Raw genomic sequence first — 20,965 nt, forward strand, 5'->3', positions numbered from 1 at the left:
TACTTCCACCAACCTCTCAGTTGCCCCTACCACACACACACACACACACACACACACACACACACACACACACACACCCTCTAGGAGCCTGGGGACTGCAGCAGAACCCTGGGCTGCAGCCCTCAAGGAAATGTTCCAAGATTCAGGACATTGGCTGTGGTTTCTTGGGAGTGAAATGAAAACCGAACAAAATCACATTTTAAAAGTCCAATAGACTCTGGAAACTTCGGTGGGGGGACAACGCTGGGGAGCCGTCGCCTTCCCCTATGAATTCACAGGCACAGTAACACAGATTAGTTTAGCGGGTGTGCCAATCGGCACCTTAAAAGCAGAGAACCCCCCTCCCCCAAGGCAGTTGGGGTGGAGCCTTGCCGGAGCCCAGACGCTGAGGGGCAGCCGCTCAAGGATTGTTTGACAAGTCAACAAAGACAAGTTTCACTGGGATTGGCTTGATAAATGGAAGAGGAGTGGGCAGCGAGGGAGGGGGAAGCAGACACCGAAGGCAAATTCCTTTTCTTCATGATTTCATCTGGCGTCCCCATTCTCATCGACCCGCATTGTCGGGGCTTTCAGAGAAGCACTTAGGAAAGTACAGCGATAATGATGTCTCTGCCGTGGGACAGCACGAACGGTGCTCATCTGAGGACAGTTCCAACAAGTGGACTGGCGGAGCTGACTCTGGACCCCCGAGGAATTTTCCTTGGTTTCCACCTGGCTTTGGCTAGGAAGCCCGAGAATGTGCTCACCTCCTTCCCCGCGCCTGGCTTTCCGCCCTGCCCCGGGTGGGTGAGAGTGATAGAAAGGCTCAGCTAAGTGGAAGGGTGACAAAATCCGGGGGCGCCGGCGGCGGGGGAGGAAGGGCCACCTGGAGGTCGGCTCTCCTTCCTACACACACGCGCGCGCGCGCGCGCCGGGGCGGTGGGACCCAGGATTAGCCCCCCGCTACAACCTGGAGAGCCCTTGCCCTTGGCGGAGGGGCGTGCCGGGCGGGGAGGGCGGGTGTCGCTCCCCGCAACCCCCGCCCCGCACGTGACAGCCTGCGGCACGGTAAGGAGCTGTCCCCTGTCGCCTTTCCTCCGGTCCTTGGGACCGGCCGGTGCGCGCGTCCCGCAGCAGTCGGATGCGCTAGGTGGGGCGCGGGTGGTTCCCCCTGTTCCCCCCACCCCCCATTTCAAGGGTGACTGTGCCGCTGACGTCAGGCGGCTTTTGGTTCATTCCCTGGCACGGGAACTGTATTTTCATAACAGCATGCAGCGCCGCGGAACTAGAATAGGCGTGTCCTCTCCCCTGACCCTCTCCCGCCCCTTGTCCCTCTGCTCACCCCCTCGCTTGCTCCCTCCCTCCGGCGACAGCCGCCTTTATAACCGCTCGGCGCCGCGAGGGCGGGAGAGCGCCTGCTGGCTGCCCCAGCACCGAGGGGCTCCCGTGTCGCCTCCGACGCGCGGGAAGCGAGCAGCTCAAGTTCACGCGCCAAAGCTAGGGTTTAAGGGTAAGTGGGGCGCACACCGCTCGGGGCGCGCTCGGCCTCCAGATTTAAATCCTGCGGGTGGGGGAAGTGCGGCGCTGGGTGGGGTGGGATGCAAGAAACGAGAAGTCCCTGGTAATGGACTACAGCTGGCTGTGAGGGAATAAAAGTCCCAAGAAAGGAATTTCCCTAGTTTAACTCAACTCAGTTTTATCCCCCCTGAGCTTCCCGGGCTACGATAGAGGCAGAGAGCAAAAAGATAGCCAGGATAATAGTGTGTGCTGGAACACGTTGTACAGATTTTAGCAGGTGGAATCCTGGCTGGGCACGTGAGCGGTTTTGGGATCATACTAGGGGAAGAAAAAAGACAGAGGAAGGTTTTAGATGAAGGGATTGGGAGTGGAGAGGGTTGGGGATTGGGGGTGGGGGAGGTAGGAGGAGGTAGGAGGAGGGAGATGGTGACAATTGCTACTTCACTCAGTACTGAAAAGTTTTGATTTATTTTGTCCTTCCACAACAAGCGTATTCTTCAGAATTTTGGGAAGTAGATTGTAGAAGATTGTAGAAGCCGCCGCTTCTCTTGATGTGTCGGGCTGTTGGCTCTACAGCATTCCCTCCCTGGCGGTCCTTTGAGTTGCTCAGGAACCTTGGGGCAGATGGAAGCTGATTACCCAATATCAGCCCACCTTCTGGCAACAGCTAGATAGGACCCAGGTATGGCCTCAAGGCTGTCCAAGCCTGCTCAGAATCAAGGAGTTCTGAAGGATTTTTTGGTTCCTGACTTCTTTCTGGACTGATTTCTTCTCAGAGGCCACACCTGTTGAAGGGTTCAGATGAATCAGCCACCACTTTGGGCTCATTCCTGAAGGGGAATACCTGAACCACTTTAGATGCAATGGGCTGGGGCCCATGGGAGGGGTGAGAATGGGGGTCAGAAGTCCACCCTCCAGGTCTGTGTGCTGGCTATTACTAGGAGAGGGAAGAATCAGCTATTACTAGAAGAGGGAAGGAATGATAGATAGGAAGAAACAGAAAGGCATATGGTGAGATGTGGGCTCCGAGGGTAGATAGAAAGGAGTAGAACATCCCTGGGAAGTCTTGAGTCAGGAAGACTGAGTTCTCATCCAGGCTCCGCCACACCATGTAGCTATGAGACAGCTGGGGCCTGGGCCTTGAGTTCCTCCTAAGGGGTCTTGGGAAGGCCCCCAGCTCCTTCCCAGGGCTGAGATTCTAGCCCTTCTGTGTCTGCACGTGTCCCTTTGGGAGTCCTCTCTGGCGTCTGCTTCTTTGTATTCCACTCCTTAGTGAAAATTGAAAATGGATTTTGACTGATTTCATTCTGCTTATTTTGGAAGTTGGTCTTCAGATCCGCTTCTGTTTAAAAAATCCAGATTGAACTGAGAAAATGGTCAGGAAATGATATGTTGGTATATTAGGACCTTAAAAAACAGTGAATTGAATAGTATTTTCACTTGAGGGGGTCTCAGATTTTCTGAGTAGTTTGGTGTGTTTGTTTCTATTTTTATTTCTATATTTATTGCCTTGTGGCCAGAATATGTAGTCTGCATATTTCTTATTTTAGGATTTCAGATTTTTTTTTTTTTTTGGTGATCTAAAACATACTATTTTTGTAAATGTTCCATAACCACTTCAACAGAAGCAATCGTATAGAGCAGGGGTTGATAAACTAGGTCCATGGCCAAACACATCTCACAACCTCTTTTTGTAAATAGTTTTGTTGGATCACAGCCATGCATTTGTCTATGGGTTATCTATGGCTGCTTTCAGCTACAAACATATGGTCTGCACAGCCTACCCTACTTATTAGTTGGCCCTCTACAGAAAATGTTTGCTGATCACAGATATAGAGATTCTGAATTATATGATTAACAACGGAGATATGAACATATAAACAACGGATATGAACATAGAGAACATATGAATTATAGAGTATTTCAATTAAGGTATTCATAGAACATTTACAAAAATTTACCATATTATTATTCCTTTGTCTTTTTCATCTGCTGAGGACTGATAAAGAATATTAAAGTCTCCTAGAAGTATTAAAGTCTCCTATAAAGATAGCATTTCTTTTGGGTTCTCTTTGTATTTCTGGTAGTTTTTGTTTTATGTGTTTTGGTGCTATGTTATTCAGTGCATTAAAGTTTATAATAGTTGTATCTTAACCGTGGAGTATCCCTAATTATTATAAAGCAAACTTTTTGGTCTATATAATATCTTTTTGCTTTAATTAAACTTTGTGTGATATTAATACCTCAACTCTTACTTCATTCCTTACTTTCAACAAACTATTTAATTTTGTACCTGATACATAACACCTGATAAATAAAACAGTTATTCTTACTTATTTTTGCATTTATTTAAATTTTTCCTTTTGCTTTCAATGTTTTTTTTTGTTTTTTGTTTTGTTTGTTCTTAGAGAGGGGGGTAGGGACATAGGGAGAGGGGGAAAGAGAATCTTAAGTAGGCTCCACACCCTGGGCGGAACCTGACATGGGGCTGATCTCACAACCCTAAGATCTTGACCTGAGTGGAAGTCAAGAGTCGAACACTTAACCAACTGAGCCACCCAGGCACTCCAACTTTGAACCGTTTCTGAATCTTGCTGTTTTAGGTGATGTTCATATAAGTATATTATAATTTAATTTAGTATTTTTTCAAAATGAAAAAGTTACCATTTTACATTTATTGTAATAATTGTTGCTTGCTATTACCAAATAATTTTTGGCCACATGATCTGCTCTCTCCATCCTTTCCCACATTAGGCGTCTGTATCTACTAGTGGTAGCTTGTGCCATTCTCAGGGCTTAAAACACAGGCTTGTAAGGAGAGATGATAAGTTTAGCTTGGGACTTGTTGGATTGAACATGAATGTGTTCCCTTTAAGGAGGGCCTGTGCGGCTCAGTCAGTTAAGCATCTGCCTTGGGCTCAGGTCATGAGTCTGGAGTCCTGGGATCAAGGCCCACCTTAGGGTCCCTGCTTGGCAGGGAGTCTGCTTCCCCCTCCGCTCCTCATCCCGCTCGTGCTCTCTCTCAGATAAATAAGTAAAATCTTTAAAAAGTATTTAAAAGAAGGTATCTTTTAGAGTTATGAACTGGTATACCAGTAGAGGATTTTATCCACCTGTTTTCTGGAAATTTTAATTTCTTAAAATCCTGGGCCTAAAAGAGATGGAAGTTTCACTCAAAATCTTATTTTCTTTTGTTTTTTTTAAAAAGATTTTCAGTATTTTATTTTATATTCCAGCAATTTATTTTACAATAATCTAAATGTCACATGCTTGTTTCAAATGGAGGAAGATGGTATGTAAGGATCCCAGGGAACTACCGGAAAGTGAAGAGACCGGGATAACACTGCAGTTATACTTGTTTAGATCTGCCTGAGGAGGTTTGGTAATTTTTCTCTCCCAGTTACTACAAAGCCACTCAATTCAGTGATGTTATTCAGATGTTATTCATAAGCCGTTGCCATAATCACTCTTCCGTCATCAGAATTAGGATGACTACTCGGAACAGGGGATCCTGGCGATTTCCCTGTAGACACTTTCCATGTATAACTAGTCCTTCACCAAGGGCAGAGAAATTCCTGTGGGACTCCACCCCTGTCTTAGAAGTCAGCCTAGAAAGGGATATGAGGATATTCATCTTCAAAAATTCTTCCGCCCCATTACTCACACTTGATAATAAATAACTTGCTTGGAGTAAATATTCAGTGGTCAGTCTTAGCCCAAAACATTTGCTCGGCAACCACTGTGCGGAGCAGAGCGTGTGTTCAGGAGGATACCAACAACTAGAAAATTTGCTCCGTTACCTTAGAAGCTTGTTATCTGATGGTTGAGTCGGCACTGATAATCATATATAATATAAAACATACATGTGGGAAAACGTGAGCGCTAAGAAATAATGAAGAGATCCACAAATCTAGAACGCGATGAGACTAATAATTTTTAAACACCTCAAGATAGAGGTAAGTTGTGGGCTACGTTTCGAAGCAACGTGGTAAATGGATTGTGTCTAGCAGGGGGACGGTCTTTCTGGCTGAGAGAACAACAAGCAAAGAGCAGGACTTCATCACAAGCCCTTCGATGAGCCCCAATTCCCTTCTGGATAGAAATACTCTTGGAAGATTGGCTTGCCTGTGTGGAGGCGGAGAGCGGGAGTTAGGAAGGCAGGAGGAGAGGGGTGGGAGGACTGATTGGAGAAAAGCCATGGGGCTCAAGTTGGGACTGAATCTGTTCTAACAGATAAAAGGGAGCTAATGTGTTAATCCAAAGGTCCCTTCCCTTCTTTGTTCCCCTTCCTTACAGCACTTAACTCTATCGACTGCTCTTTTATTTTTTTTTAACTGCTCCTTGGCTTCTGGGAAACTACTTGGGGTTATTATTATTAGTAGTATTATTATTAGCAACCCCTGATCATTTTTTAAACACCTGTTGCTGACTCCTGCATTGATGAGATGATGTTCCCATGGTCCTGCCCTTGGCCCCCTTCTCACTGTACTTGCTCCCTGTGTGATCTGGTTCTCCTCTCAAGGCTTCAGATAACTCCTCTAGGCCCACCCTGTGCATAAGGTCCAAGCCTCTCTGGAGTCTCAGACTCACATGTCCAAGCGCAGAGGACGTCAGCACAACCTGGGGTCCTAGAGCCTGGCTTCTAAGCGCCATGAGATCTCGGGCAAGTTATTTAATTTCTCTGTGCCTCAAGTGCAAAAAATAGGGTGGTTGTGGAAATTCATTTAAATGAAACAGTGTGTAGCCCAGAGTCAACTCTCAGGAGGACATCGAGCTCGTCATTTCTGGATGCGGCCAATTGCATGGCCCATATTCATCTCCGATTCAGCTCAGCTCCGTTTGGCATTGGTCCGCAACAGCCTGTATTTCTAAGTTCCATTCAGTTGCCTAAGGCAGAAATCTGAGAATTACCCTGGACTCCTGCACTCCCCAAGCCCTGTCTCTTCTGTCTTCCTAAAACTCTCCCACTATTGGCCACACATCTTTCATGCCTCACCTCCTTGGTCTTTATAGCATTGAAAAAAAAGACCCGTTAGGTGGAATGACTCACTGTTTTCCATGTGTCCTCAGCATTCCCTGGACACCCTGTGCCCCCTTATTTGTATGTCAGTGGGACCCTATTGGTCCTCCCAGGGGTGGCTGCCGCACTTTTGATCCGTGTGACTCCGACACGTAACACAGTGCCTGACGCAAAGTAGGCACTTAAATGTTTGTCGATTGAGTGTAGGATGGCTCCCTGTGGAGACTTCTCAGAGCCGGTTTAAGTGGAGAGAGCTGGAGGCAGAGAGAAAAACTTCAAAGTTCCTAAGAGTGATTTCGAGATGAAATGAAAAATTACATTACGATTAAGACCACTTGTAAGGGGTTAGTCTTCGCAGCCTCGTGACACTGGACAGGTAACTTCTTATTTATTTATTCGAGCACGTGAGTGGGAGGGAGGGGCAGAGGGAGAGGGGGAGAGAGAGAGAGTCTTAAGCAGACTCGGAGCCCGAGATGGGGTTGGGGCTCGATCCCACCACCCCGAGATCATTGCCGGGCTCCATCCCACGACCCTGAGGTCACAACCCGAGCCAAAACGAAGAGTTTTCAACCCACTGCGCCACCGAGGTGCCCCTGGACCTGTAACTGTTAAGAGTCAGTCTTCTCACCTGTAAAATGGGTTGTAGGAATAGTAAATGAGATAGATAACAGATGTAAAGACATGTAAATGAGAGAATACCTATAAACACGTGAGCAGTCAGCATCGTGCCTGGCTCCGGGGAGCTCAGTATGTGACACTAGCCCTCACTATTTTTACTCGTAATTACATTGGGACTATTACAATATATTGAATGGGGCGATTCAAGAGGAGGGAGAAAACGAAAATGCTAGAAAATCATACATTTGCCTGGCTGGGGTATGTGAAGACTCAGCTTCAACAACCGCAAGTTATTTGGTATTATTCCCCAGGAGGTGCTAACAGGTAGGTATTGTCCTCTTCGTTTTCAGATGACAGAATGAGATATGTCTCATAGGAGGAAGATAAGTGCTTTGGCAAAGGTCGGGGCCCCAGGTTATACACGCTCAGATACTCTGGGGCGGGGCGGGGCCGGCCGGGGCGGGGCCAGGGAGGGCGGGGCGGGGCCGGGAAGGGTGGGGCCGGGCGAGGGCGCAGCAAGTCTAGCCGGCTTGGGCAATCTTCCAGGTCGGGGCTTCAGCATCCCACCCCCCTGGGGAGAAGAGAGGAGTCTCGGCGAAGCTGGAGGACTCCTCAGTGCCGGCATTTGGCGTGCACAGCAGTCAGTGCCCTATGTCTGTGAAGAGCGAGTCTAGGTCTAGGGTCAGCTTCGCTCCACTACCCGGTGTCTTCGTCTTGCTGGTGTGGCTTCACCTGGTGGCCCTCTCCTTGGCCTGCACTCAGACCCTGAGTCACCTCTAGCCCTGTTTTAGGGTTTGGTTAGGAGTTGGCAGGACATGTTCTTTTAATGACGGGAGGTGGGGCAAGAAGAAGAATGAGGGGGAGGGAGAAAGATTTGGCAGTTGTCTAAAAGGAGCTTTCTAGACTGATGAACTGTGAGGCTGGACTCCGCTCGCACCATCTAGTTCAGCACCGCACCCTCATTTTACAGGGGAGAGGAGGGAGGTTCCAGGAGATAGTGTCCACACCTGACGCAGTTGACACCCCTTCTTTCCAAAGGGGTGGGGTAAAGACGGGGCTTGGACTTGAGCCCGGAAAGTGCCTCCTGCCTCCCCCTTCTTCCCCTCCCTGCCTTTCTTCCTCCCCTGTCTCCTCCTCCTCTTGTGCGTCTTCCTTTTTTTTTTTTACTTTTACATCTCCTTTTTCTTTATAACTTTTCTTTTCATGCCCTGACTCATTCCAGAAGGGTTTAGGACAGTGCCAGGTGTCTTCAAGGCCTCGGTTGTAGACGTCGTTGGGTTACTGGACAGTGGGTGGTTATCAGCTTAGTTAGCAGCTGTAATAAGTGAAGGGGTCTCACCCTTATGACTAATGAAAAGTCCTTTCCTCGCGTCCCGGGTCAGAGGCTACACACACTAAAACTGTACCATGTTCCTCCAAAGCGCAGGGTTTAGTCATCAGGGAGTTGGGTGGGAACGGAGGACTGGCTTCTAGTAAATCCGTCTCTGCTTACTGGGAAATCTCAGGATTCATGTTCCCCTGGGAGACTCCTGGAGCATGGCTCCAGACATGGCCCAGAGCCCCTAGCCTCGGACCCAAAGTGTGTTCTAGACAGCTCACGGGAGGAGGATGGGAGAAAGGGAGGTTAGAACTCAGGAGAGCAAACAGGGAGCTAGTGAGGAAACCAGCTACGCCCCACCCCACCCCATCTCATGAACAGCCCCTCCTCTCCCACCAGACTCCACTCCTGTGCCCACCCATACTCATCCATTAGGCTTCTACCACGTGTCAGGTGCTAGTCCAGAGACTGGGGAGAAATATTCATCAACTCCGTCCCTGCCTTCTCAGAGCCTTTGAATCCAGAGGAAGACACAGATTTAGCAATAGGCATAGCAGGGCATAGAGCCTTACGCCTTTGGGCAGGATTATGGCTCTTCTCCCCGGCTGCAAAGAGTGGCTCCGAGAGGACTAGCCCAGAGAGAGGGGTGGATCTTCTGAATGGTCAGGTGAGATGGACGGCCTTAGGGCTGGGAGAAGTGGACTCTTCAAGAGATATGGAAGAGGTGGAATCCATAGGACCTGCGTGTTGGGTCTGGTAATGCAGGATAGGGATTTCTCGGGCCATTTCCCAACTCAGAGGTGGATCTCAAGTTGGCTTTTAGTGTCTGTGCCCCGGGTTCACAAATGGGGAGACCCCTATGATGCCTCCTGGCCTGCTCTCATCTTCTCTCACAAGACCTCCTTTCCTGCCCTGCCTCCTGCAGCCAGCCGGTCTGGGGGACAGTCATTTTGAATCGGAGGCTATGCATAATTGAAACAGCTGGAGTGACTCACAAGGGTCGACTTTGTGCCTCAGTGGATTTCGCCCCTGCTCAAAGCCTCATGCAACGCCTGAGAGCCGATGTAGTCACCCCCATTTCTGAGGGCGGGTTCCTCTTACCAGACAAAGAGCTCTATAGTGTAACTTTGGGGTTAGAATTCTGGTTTGAACCCTGGCCCTGCCATTTCCTAGCTGTATGTCGTGGCTGAGTCAGCTGACTTGTGCCTCGGTTGCTGCAGGTGGAGGACAAGGATGAGGATGACATGAGCTCCAGCGTAAGGGACTTGTGACGGTTAGGAGGGCAGGGCCATAGAAGCATGCCTGATCTTTGCCAAGAGTGAGTGAGGGAGTGTTGAGACTTTCTGTCCCCATTCAGAGCAGTCCAAGAGCAAATTGCTTCTTCCAGCCCCCCTTCGGTCTTTGTAGGAGCTAGTTCTTTCTTGGCTGGACCCTAAGTCTCTCTGCCCTTGACTTTACTTACAAATGATGGCCAAAGAACCCCGGGTCGCATTCCATTTTCTCATTCTTGCTCCAGCCCTTACATCCTTCTCCAAGGCTGTTTCTGTAGCTCCTGGCAGTTCATATTCCCACATGCCGATTGTTTCCCTTTTCCCCTCAAACCTCGCTTTCTAGAAGCCCTTTTAAGCTTCTCAGAACCCTGTCCTTTCCCCTAGCCACCTTCCCTGTCTCTTTTCCCCATCTGGGCCACTCCCTGGGCAACACAGGGCCTTCTCTGTACGGAGCTGCCTGTTAATAAGCCCGGTGAGTGTTATTTTCCTCTGACCAAATTCAAAGTGCTTAGAACATTTTAGACCCATTGCACAACGCCTGTCATGCTGGGGGCAGAGGTGGAGGAGGGCTACCAGAGGTGAAGTAAGGATAATTCCCAAAAAATTAGTCACTCAGATAAAAACTTATTTACTAAGAAAAATTTTAGAAAGACGTTTGTGAAAGAACTGGGAAATATGAACCCTAACTGGATATTTGATATTACAGGGTTATTGTTGACTTCTGAAGTGCAGTTAAGTTAAAAAGGAGTTTTATCTTTTAGAGATACACACTGAGGTGTTTGTGCATAAAGTGATATGGTGTCTGGGGTTTGCTTAAAAATAATCTAGCAAGTGGGGTGGGGATGGTGATGAAGCAGAATTGGCCGTACATTGGTAATTTCTGAAACCAAGCCATGAGCCCATGGGCTTTCCGAGGATGCTTGAAAATGTCAACATTTCTTTAAAAACAGTGGGTTTTTTAAAAGAATATTTTAATTTATTTAAGAGGGAGAGAGAGAGCGAGAGCAAGCAGGAGTGGAGGGGAGGGGCAGAGGGAGAAGCAGACTCCCCCACTGAGCAGGGAGCCCACGCGGGGCTTGATCCCAGGACCCCGAGATGATGACTGGAGCCAACGCCCAACTGACTGAGCCACCCAGGCCCCCCTAAAAACAGTGTCCTAAGGCACTTCGGGGATTGTTTCCCCATCTCCGTGTATGATTAGGGTGGGCGGTGGAGGTGAAATTGAGGGAAATCGGTTTTCTTCTCTCTCCACACCCGTGGCCCATTGCTCTCATCGGACCCTGGTCTGCGGATGCCAGGAGGCCCGGGACACAACCCCGTCCTGCACAGCTGCCACCAGAAGGGAGCGGCCCAGGGGTTCAAGTTGGGGGCAAGAGGTTCTGCTTCACTGTTCCTCTGGCCAGCACCACAACCATCCTTCAGGGGAACACCTCATCTGTCTCTGTCCAGACTTCAAGTCCTCAGGCCCACAGTCCTTCCTCATTGCCTGGTGAGGTGGTGATGCTGATGACTGCTTGTCAAGGGACAGTGCTACCTTGGTGGGTGGGGAGGGAGCCGTGGGCAGGGCGGGACTGGGAGAGGGAAATACCTTTGCAACTGGACACCGCCCTTATGACAGATCTGAGAGGGGGTGAGGTGGAGAGGTGAAGGGGAGCAGGGAGGAAGGGAAGGAAATGCGCCCAGCCTGGGTCCCTCCCTTCCCTGGGGCACACTGTGCTTGCATGGGGGGGAGCTGGGGGCTTCTTCGTCTCCCATACTCCCAGCGCTCACAGCTCACAGTGAGTCCCCCCTGCACCTCTCTTCACCCTACCACCACCACAGTAGGGTGTTCATAGGCAAGGCAAATCAGACTTTGGGGACTCGGGTTTCAGCGGATGCCTGTCCTCTTCCTCCCGTTCCTCATTCTGCGCCGCCCTGAAGAGGTAGAAGGTGACCTTTCTTTGCTCTGTGCTCTGCCCGCGGTAGGGGTGACGTGCGGTAGAGCAGGGGACAGACCCCTGGAGACGAAGGCCGTGGGCAGCCTGTGGCCATAGTGGCAGATTCTGTCTGTCTGTCCCTTCTGTTACGCTAGGGCGCTTGTCTGTTTTCCCCTTTACCACCGACTCTCTACACTAGTGATGGGCACATAGTGGGGCTCTGGAGACACCGGTTGCGGGAATGACTTGGACGATACAAAGTTACGCTTGGCGAGCCAAATTTCATGGAAAAGTGAGGAAGATAGATTGAAGCGACAAATTCTTTGCTATTTATATTCCTTAAGTTATTTTATTCTAGCACGCCACGCCTGTCATATTCCAACATCTGCATAATATTCATGTATATGTGTTTTATATTGCGCATAGATATATATATAATTTTTTCCCTAATTGCCATAAAAATAAAACAATGCTAGGGCGATGACTACCTTATCTAACTGAAATGCAGATTTTGTATCTTTTTTTTTTTTAGGATTTATTTATTTACTTGAGAGAGGTGGGGGCGGGGCAGAGGGAGAGAATCTTTCAAGCAGACTCCACACTGAGTGCGGAGCCCAACCAACAGACGAGGGGGCTGCATCCCAGGACCCTGAGATCATGACCTGAGCTGAAACCAAGAGTCAGATGCTTAACCGACTGTGTCACCCAGGCTCCCCCAGATTTTGAATCTTTAAGGGAAGCAGATGTTTGAATTCTGTCTGCATTGAAGAAGCTCCTCATTTGGCCTGGACGGTTAGTGAGCAATGGCTTGTTCTGTATCCCATTCTGCTGTGTCCCTAACTTGTGGTTGGGTCTTGAAGACCTAAGATGGAAGAAGGAGAAACTGGTGTTCTTTTTCCCTTGGCTTGATCACGGCGTCCCACAGAGCTGTGAAGGGCTGGAGAAATCTTGTCCATAAGCACGTCTGGACATGTGGTAAAGACATTCTGAGCTGTTTTTTCTGGTATAAGGAAAGAGGCAGGATGCAGCAAATGTTTCGTACCCTTTCGTACCGCTTCCCGATCCCAGCGGTTCCCCTTCTTTCCAATTCCTTTCTGCACAGTCTGTGCCTATTTGGCCTTAGAGGAGGCCAGGATCTTTCACTGGTGGTTTTCTGTGGAAGGGTTCTCAGTGAGCCTTCCCCTCCAATAACTGTGTCCCCTACTCCCTGCCCTGACCGTATTTCCCTTTTAGTCAGTTCAGAACTTTTCACTGTTGAGTGATTAATCCTATCGGGAAAAGAAAATCTAAAGCCACTCCCTTCCCCCCAAAAATTCACACACAAATAGCATTTAACAAAACAAAAGGAATGGTGTCATAGAAACTGATAAACAGCCTGATAATCCAGAAAAAAAAAATCACAGTTTGTTGACAAACTGTTAAAACCTTAGCACTTCTGAATTTCAGTGCCTTACCGGACATTGACTTTGGACTTTGAGAACTGTGTATTTCAAGGAAATATACAAACTCCTTTTCTCTTCCGATTTCCCAATTTATCTTCCCACCGTGCCCTGAATTCTTAGGAATCAGATTTTATGAGGTTTGGGACATCAGCTGGGTTTAAAATTGACATGGAGGTTGCGGGAGCAGAGAAGGAAGCAGATCTGGGAGATCAAGGAGAGATACATGGGAGGTATAGCCAGTCAATTATTCTTTTTTTAAAGATTTTATTTACTTATATATTTGAGAGACAGACAGTGAGAGAGAGAAGGGGCATGCACACTTGCCAGCTGGACTGGGAGGTGGGGGGCGCTGAGTAGGAGGGAGAGGAACAAGCAGATTCCAAGTTGAGTGTAAAGCCCAACATGGTGCTCGATCTCAGGACCCCTGAGATTACCACCTGAGCCAAAATCAAGAGTCCACACTTAATCAACCGAGGACCCAGGGGCCCCCAGCCAGTCAATTCTGATTGTCCTTGAGTGGGTGAGCAGATTACCTGCTTTGTGGATCATCTATCACCTGGGAGCTCCTAGCCTGTGTGGGACTGAACTAAGTGGAATCAAGACCATAAATAGAGCTGGTTTATGGGGCATCTGATGAGGGAGGAAAAGGGGAAGACGTAAGAGAAGGAGACAGAGAGAATGAGAATATCTCAGATTGCATTTAAGGCCAACTAGAACTCATTCGAGAGGTGACACCTGTTGTAGTTAAGAGCATGGGTCTTAGAGCCAGATAACTCAAGTTCAAATTCTGCTTCCGCCATTTCTTCACTGTATGATGTTCGGCAAGTAACTTGACTTGTTTCTGCCTCAGTTTTTACATCTGTGATATAGGGCTAATATTTTTCACTTCCTAGAGTTGCTATGAAATTAAACTAATATATATGAAAGGTGATTGGAAGAGTTTCTGATCCAGAGTAAAAATGAGCATTAGCTATTGGTAATATCTTTCATTGGATTATCCACTGTTTTTTGGTGCATCTTCCAGGACTTCCCTCCTTACAGATAGTAAAGAAGTTGTTATGACAGAGAAGACTCTTTCCATCACTTTTTAGAATAAGGCTAGAGCCATCTTTACAAACCTTAAGGAGGGAAAAAAACCTAACATGTGACTGCAGAGCTGAAGAAGAGGTGCCAGTGGTGGTGAAGTAGATGTTTGGCCTTCCATAGAGAAATCTAGACTTCAGATAACTCCTCTTATCCATGAAAGAATAGGATTCTTACAGGGGCGCCCGGGTGGGTCAGTTGGTTAAATGTCTGCCTTCAGCTCAGGTCATGATCCCGGGGTCCTAGGATCGAGCCCCACATTGGCCTCCCTGCTCAGTGAGGAGTCTGCTTCTCCCTCTGCCCCTCCCCACCCCATGCATGTGTATGCATGCATGCTCTCTCTCCAATAAATAAATAAAATCTTTTAAAAAGATTTTAAAAATAGGGGCGCCTGGGTGGCTCAATCGTTGGGTGTCTGCCTTCAGCTCAGGGCGTGATCCTGGCGTTCTGGGGTCAAGCCCCGCATCGGGCTCCTCCGCTGGGAGCCTGCTTCTTCCTCTCCCACTCCCCCTGCTTGTGTTCCCTCTCTTGCTGGCTGTCTCTCTCTCTGTCAAATAAATAAAATCTTAAAAAAATAAATAAATAAATAAAATAAAAGTAAAAAGATTTTAAAAATAAAAATAAAATCTAAGAAAGAATGGGATGCTTACAAATGTCTGAAACTGAGGCAAAGGTGGAAAAAACCTCGAGACTGATGATTAAAGTTTAAGCTTAGAGATTTCCGTGTTCATGAATTTGCAAAATACTAGCCCAAAATATCAGAAACCTGGCAAGTTATTTTTTGAAATGAGACCCCAGAAGCCCTCAACAGAGCACTGAGTTTTCTGGCATCAGGGTACACATTAGTGGAGCTTAATTGTGGGGAGATTTGGTTTTTCCTTCATCAGTCTTTAGAATTTGCCACAAGCGGTGGAGAAAAGTTAATAGCTTTATCTAATGTAGCAAGTTCAGGGGCAATACCCTGGCCCAACACACACAAGTTTTCCCTCATCTTTCTGGGTCCCTGTGCCTGAGTTTGTTAGGAGACTCACCTCTCCTTCTCCCCCACTTTGCTTTGACGCAGGACCAGAATGGCCACAACACACCCTAGTGGTTGCCGCTCAAGCCTGGACGCCAGGTACTACAGACTGTGTGATACCACTGAAATTTGGGGCATTGTCCTAGAAGCAGTGGCCGCAGCTGGAGCTGTGACCTCGGTGGGCTTCATGTTTGCTCTCCTGATCCTCATCTGCAAGGTGCAAGACTCCAACAAGCGAAAAGTGCTCCCGACCCAGTTCCTCTTCCTCCTGGGTGTTCTGGGGATCTTTGGCCTTACCTTCGCCTTCATCATTAAACTTGATGGCAGCACAGGGCCCACCCGCTTCTTCCTCTTTGGCGTCCTTTTCTCCCTCTGCTTCTCCTGCCTCCTGGCTCATGTTTTCAACCTGACGAAGCTGGTGCACGGGAGGAAGCCCCTGTCCTTGCTGGTGATGCTGAGCCTGGCCGTGGGCCTCAGCCTGGTGCAGGACATCATTGCTGCTGAGTACCTCATCCTTACCATGAACAGGACCAGCGTCGACATCTTCTCTAAGCTGTCTGCCTCTCGGCGCAATGAAGACTTCGTCATGTTGCTCATCTATGTCTTCTTCTTGATGGTGCTGACCTTCCACATGTCCTGCTTCCTCTTCTGTGGATCCTTCAGTGGCTGGAAGAGGCATGGGGTGCACATCTTCCTCACCATGCTTCTCTCCATTGCCATCTGGGTGGCATGGATCGCCCTGCTCCTGATTTCTCCCTTTGGCCCCACGTGGGATGATACCATCCTCAGCTCAGCCTTGGTTGCCAATGGCTGGGTTTTCCTCTTGGCTTACATTGCCCCTGAGTTCCAGCTGCTCACAAAGCAACGGAACCCCATGGATTACCCCATGGAGGATACACTTTGTAAACCTCAACTCATGAAGCAGAGCTATGGTGTGGAGAACAGAGCCTACTCTCAAGAAGAAATCACCCAAGGTACAGAGCACGTGAGAATCCCTTGTAGAAAGAGGAAGGAGAATCATAGGAGATTATAGCTGTAAGGAACTCAAGAAGATCCAGGTCATACCCCTGACAGAATAGATAAGATCCCCAAGGCTCAAAATCATCCAGCTAATTAGAGTTCTGATAGAACTGGAAGCTGGCCTCTGGAGTCTTAATCTAGTACTTTCTACACAATACCCTGTAGGTTTCTCTGAGTCAAAATAAGATGGAGCAAAGGAATGACTGAAAAACTCTAGAGACAAGTAGGTGAGGTTGTGTTCTTTATAAAAGAGAGCTAGGTATTCCCCAGAAATGTGGAGCCTTCATAGATTTGAATATAGAAAGCCAAACCATGATTTCTCCCTATGGTCACAGAGCACAGAGGAAGGAGAATGCCCTTTTATCATAAACCAGCAGGGATCTCCATAAAGTTACTGGGGATTCTGATTTATCCTGAAGAGCCACATGCCTCTGGGCCCATGGGAGGGAAGAGATTGTGTCTGACATGAAAGAGTCAAATGATTTTGCTCCTGCCTGAAGTTGTGAGTAACCAGGTGTTATGTTGTTCACACACACACACACACACACACACACACACACACACACTGCTAAACCGATAGCTAGAGACTGTCCTTGCCCCAGGGAATCTAGTCATTGGTCTCTGGGGCTTACATTGATCTCTGGGCCTAATCAAGGAGGGGGATGGGTTTGGGACAGGAGTGAGGGACCTCCAAGGCGAGATTCATAGCTTCAGCTAATAATTTTCTCTGCCCTTGAAGCTGGAGGTGAAAGCTTCCTCGTGCTTCTCGTGCTTCTCGCAGCAGCTGTGGTTCCTCTCCTGGGCACTTGGAAGCCTGAAGGGAAGCAGGGATGGCTGGAGGGGATATTTTAGCACCATCGTCCATTCTCATGCCTTCACTCTGTCACCATACTCCTGGACTCCCTGTTTTCATTCCCTAACTATAATTCCTCCATTTCATCCTTCTTTCCATCCATTTTATGGACAACTGTCACCTTCGTCTCCCTAAAATACTTCTCCGACTGCCGTATTTTCCTGCTCACATACCTCACTGGCTCCCCAGTACCCACCATGTTTGCATTGGGAGGCTTTTCACAGCCAGAACCCAACAACCATGGAAGCCGTGGTCTCAATCCAAACAAACCAAGTCACTACATTTCCCTGCCTGAGTGTCCAGGCTCCAGGCATGTCCTCCTCCTCCCTGCCCTCGACCTTTTCCAGAGTCACAAGTTCCCTAGTCTCTCATTATTCACTCTGCCCGCAAGCTGTAGAACTTTGAAATGCTCTTATCAGAGTGTGTCTCATCCCATAGCTATTTGCATAGCTGTCATATATCTCTTGCTCTTAAGTGTCAGCCTCATGCCAGGAATCATTCTAGTTAATCTTTAGATATATTTTTTTAAAGATTTTATTTGCTTATTTGAGAGAGAGAGAGACAGAGATAGCAAGAGAGAGCAGGAGCGGGGAGGAGAGGGAGAAGCAGGCTCCCCACTGAGCAGGGAGCCTGACATGGGGCTCGATCCCAGGACCCCGGGATCATGACCTGAGCTGAAGGCAGACACGTAACTGACTGAGCCACCCAGGCACCCCTAATCTGTAGATTTTCCACAGTATCTTATATAAAGAAAGTATCTGAGGAGTGTGTGAAGTAACTGAACAGGTACATTTGGTGGGAAATAAATGGATTGTTTTAATTGTATTCATGATGATTGTATGCATTTGCTCTTTTGTTCCAGAATTTAAATCCCTCTAATTCCCAAAATACACAGAAAACAATTGCTCATAAGTTCTGCCCCCTCCCAAAGAAAGTAAAAAGAAAAAAACATTTTTTTTTCCTTGTGGGCAGTTAAGGAAGTGGGTAAATCCTCAGTGAGATTCACTCTAGGTAACACCTTCTAGCCAGATCTATATCTGAAAAGGCTGGTTTCAAATGTGCTTTTGAAGTGGACCTGGGATGAGGTGTGCTGCCAGGGACGTTTTCTGGAAAGGCGCTTCCCTAGTGATCCTCTCTTGGTAGTTACTCATTTATTCCTCCAGTATGGTGCTTCCTTCGTGCCTGGCCCCTGGGCCTGGGACAGTCTCCCCCTCCATGAAGCTCATGTTCTATTGGGGAGACAGACAAACAGACGGCAGGACATGTTTTGATAGTTGACTGAATCCGGGTGAGCACAGGCTGGAGCAGGAAGTAGGTGGGGCCCCAACGCCGTAACCCCTCTTCTCCCTCTGTTTCAGGTCTGGAAGAGCTAGGTGATACACTCTATGCTCCTTACTCCACCCATTTTCAGCTACAGGTAAATGGTTTCTTTCTCCTTTTTTGTCACTGGCATTAACTCCCCAGGAATGTTTGTCCTCCAGGAACACAGGATGTAGCCATTCTGAGGGCCCCTCAGTGGCCACCTGGGAAGGACGATGTGTCTCCTTTCTTGTGATCTGCCTCGTGGGTTAGCATGGGAGACTGGAGAGCAGGGCACAGGGAGGGGGCTTCAGGGGGAGGGATGGGAGAAGGGGAGAAAGTTAAGTTTCCTGCCCAGGTCGGAGCTCTGTTGAAATATCCAGGAAGTGAAGGGGCTTAACAATATGGCTGCTTCCTTTTCAGAATCGGACCTGCCAGAAGGATTTCTCCATTCCACGGGCCCAGACTCGGACTAGCCCTTACAATGACTATGAAGGAAGGAAAGATGGCAGTTAGCCGTTCTGAAGAGTGGGACAAACACAGCAAGTCAGCCAACCAGTGGGGAGTTCAGAGGGATGTGGGCTAAATCCCGAGGTGCCCAAGGAAACTGTACAAAACCTTTCGGGAAGAACTTGCCTTCCCTTCTGGAGTTGCTGAGGGGCTAACAAAGACTCCAGGGCCTAACACTCTAGTGTTTTCCTTTGTCCCGGGCTTAGGATACTTCTTTTAAGTGGGAGGGAGTCTCTGGCAACCCAGGGTGTGCCCATTACTCTGCCCAGTCATTTCACAAGTGACTAAACTCTGGTCATCTGATGGCTTCCGGGCTCAGTGAGCTTCAGGAGCCCGCTCTTCTCACTCAAGGCTGGTTTTGTGAGGATGGCTGGGCCCAGAGCAGAACTGCAAACCTGAGCAGAAACAGCCCAGGCCTGTCCCTGCCGAAATCTACACTGGAAGCCAACTGACTGGCACCCTGCCATCTTGCCTGGGTAGGAGAGGCTAAAGGTCATCCCAAATGTACTCGTCTCTATGGCGCTAACACGGGGCCCCTGTGGGTCCCTAGCACCAATTCACTGGTCACCATTCCCAAACTTGGTGTCCATCCCTGGACATAGGCTCCCCTGTAGGCTTTACCAGAACTTCCTCTTCTGTATCTCATGGGCAGGCACAAGCCCGATTTCTGCTTGCCAGGAGAATTCATGCACCGTTCCTGCTCTAAATTCCTGGCACTGATTATTCCGTCATCCCCTTGCTCCTCAGCTTCTGTAAATAGCTTTGCACTGTGCTCACCACCTGTGTTCTGTAAGTGGACATTGTCTACAAATGGGGAGTCTTCCTTGTATAATAAGTTATTCAACGCTCCTCGCTTGGAGACGCAATAAAGATGTGGTGGCAAGTCTTTCATGGTGGCAGAGGGGTGTGCATTGGACCTGCAGGAGAGACAGTGGACTCTAGTCTTCATGTGGAGCTGAAGACCCAGAGCTGAAGTTCAAGGTTCAATTCCACTGGGTGTACACTTGACCCTTCTCCATGACGCGTTTCTCCTTCTCCTCCCTACGTCTAAGGCAAGTGTGTTTTCCCCACTTGTTGAGATGAGTGGCAAGGGTGACGGGAGCCAAGAACGGTCACGGATCCTGAGGTTTTGTGGCAGGAAGGCAGAGGAGTGGCAACCTTGGAATGGGGTTTGGCAGGCCAGGAAGGACAGGGAGGAGACCTCAAAGCCAGCTTCACGATGCACGGTTTAATTGTAGGAGGGAATAATACATTCAGATCCCTATTTGACAGAATTGATTCATAATATCCCTTGGAAAAGACATGGTACCTAACAATTATTATTTACTTAATCCCAGAAAAGCTCTGTGGGGAGGGGCCATAGGAAACACTTTTTGGTGAAGGAAAAAAAAAATCTCTGTGTACAGAAACTGGATGACATTTAATAACTTGTAGCTGAATTAGGGGGTTACCTCCTAAGAGCCTGATGCTCTGCTTTTCATCAAAAGGCAAACCTGGTGTGGGAAGAGGGTTGAGGTGAGGTTGGAGGTGAACTGATGACACTCTGATCTAAGGATATTTACATTCCACAAAGATTTGGTAGATTGTTTCTCACACGGCTTTGCACTAACATTAGCCTGGTTTTGTATTGAAAAGGGGGGAATTATGAATCATGATTTGGATCCTTCTAGACCATTCTAGTCTTTCTTCAGAGGCCATAACCCAGTGAGGTTGTTGTGAGGAGAACACAATATAATTTCATGTCTATTATCTGTCACAGTGTAGGTACTCAAGAAATACATATTCCCTCCCCTTTTTTCTTTCCTCCTCTGGTCTTTTCACCTATTAACCAAGCAAAGGGAGCTGAGTGAAAGGTAAAGCCACAAATGACCCCGGATTTGCTTTCTTGTTAAAGAAGAGGATCAGCCAGGCCTCTGTAGCCCCACGTCAACCTCTTTTAAAACAGGAGAAAACATGGGAATGGCAACCATTGCTGGCTTCTCTCCTAATAAATACAGCACTGGGGCAAGTAGGCCATCCCCTCACTGAATTCTTTTTCTTGCCAGGAGGTAGATAAACGCTCCCCATTGAAACAGCCCCTGTCATCCCCCATGGTTGCTA

At 48.3% G+C, this 20,965-nt stretch overlaps 1 protein-coding gene across 2 annotated transcripts; it reads left to right on the forward strand.

The window, feature by feature from the left end:
• The first annotated feature begins 537 nt into the window (after positions 1–537).
• On the forward strand, positions 538–19,751 carry GPRC5A (G protein-coupled receptor class C group 5 member A). 2 transcript variants are annotated; one of them, XM_057319043.1, is made up of 4 exons: positions 538–782; positions 15,229–16,157; positions 18,415–18,473; positions 18,779–19,751. In XM_057319043.1, exons 1-4 carry the CDS (start codon positions 601–603, stop codon positions 18,869–18,871), a joined length of 1,263 nt encoding a protein of 420 aa, XP_057175026.1. In that variant the 5' UTR covers positions 538–600; the 3' UTR covers positions 18,872–19,751. The 2 variants fall into 2 exon arrangements, with proteins under 2 accessions (XP_057175026.1, XP_057175027.1); XM_057319044.1 differs by lacking the exon at positions 538–782 and adding an exon at positions 12,215–12,432.
• The last annotated feature ends 1,214 nt before the right edge of the window (positions 19,752–20,965 follow it).

The sequence above is a fragment of the Ursus arctos genome, unplaced genomic scaffold, assembly GCF_023065955.2.
Source record: "Ursus arctos isolate Adak ecotype North America unplaced genomic scaffold, UrsArc2.0 scaffold_26, whole genome shotgun sequence".
Lineage (NCBI taxonomy): Eukaryota > Metazoa > Chordata > Mammalia > Carnivora > Ursidae > Ursus > Ursus arctos.

Excerpts from the sequence above, each read along its gene's own strand:
- GPRC5A (XM_057319043.1), top strand. The coding sequence starts at position 601 with ATGATGTCTCTGCCGTGGGACAGCACGAACGGTGCTCATCTGAGGACA. Across the intron at positions 783-15,228 it reads GGCTTTCCGCCCTGCCCCGG|GACCAGAATGGCCACAACAC; the intron begins GTGGGTGAGAGT and ends GCTTTGACGCAG. Across the intron at positions 18,474-18,778 it reads CCACCCATTTTCAGCTACAG|AATCGGACCTGCCAGAAGGA; the intron begins GTAAATGGTTTC and ends CTTCCTTTTCAG.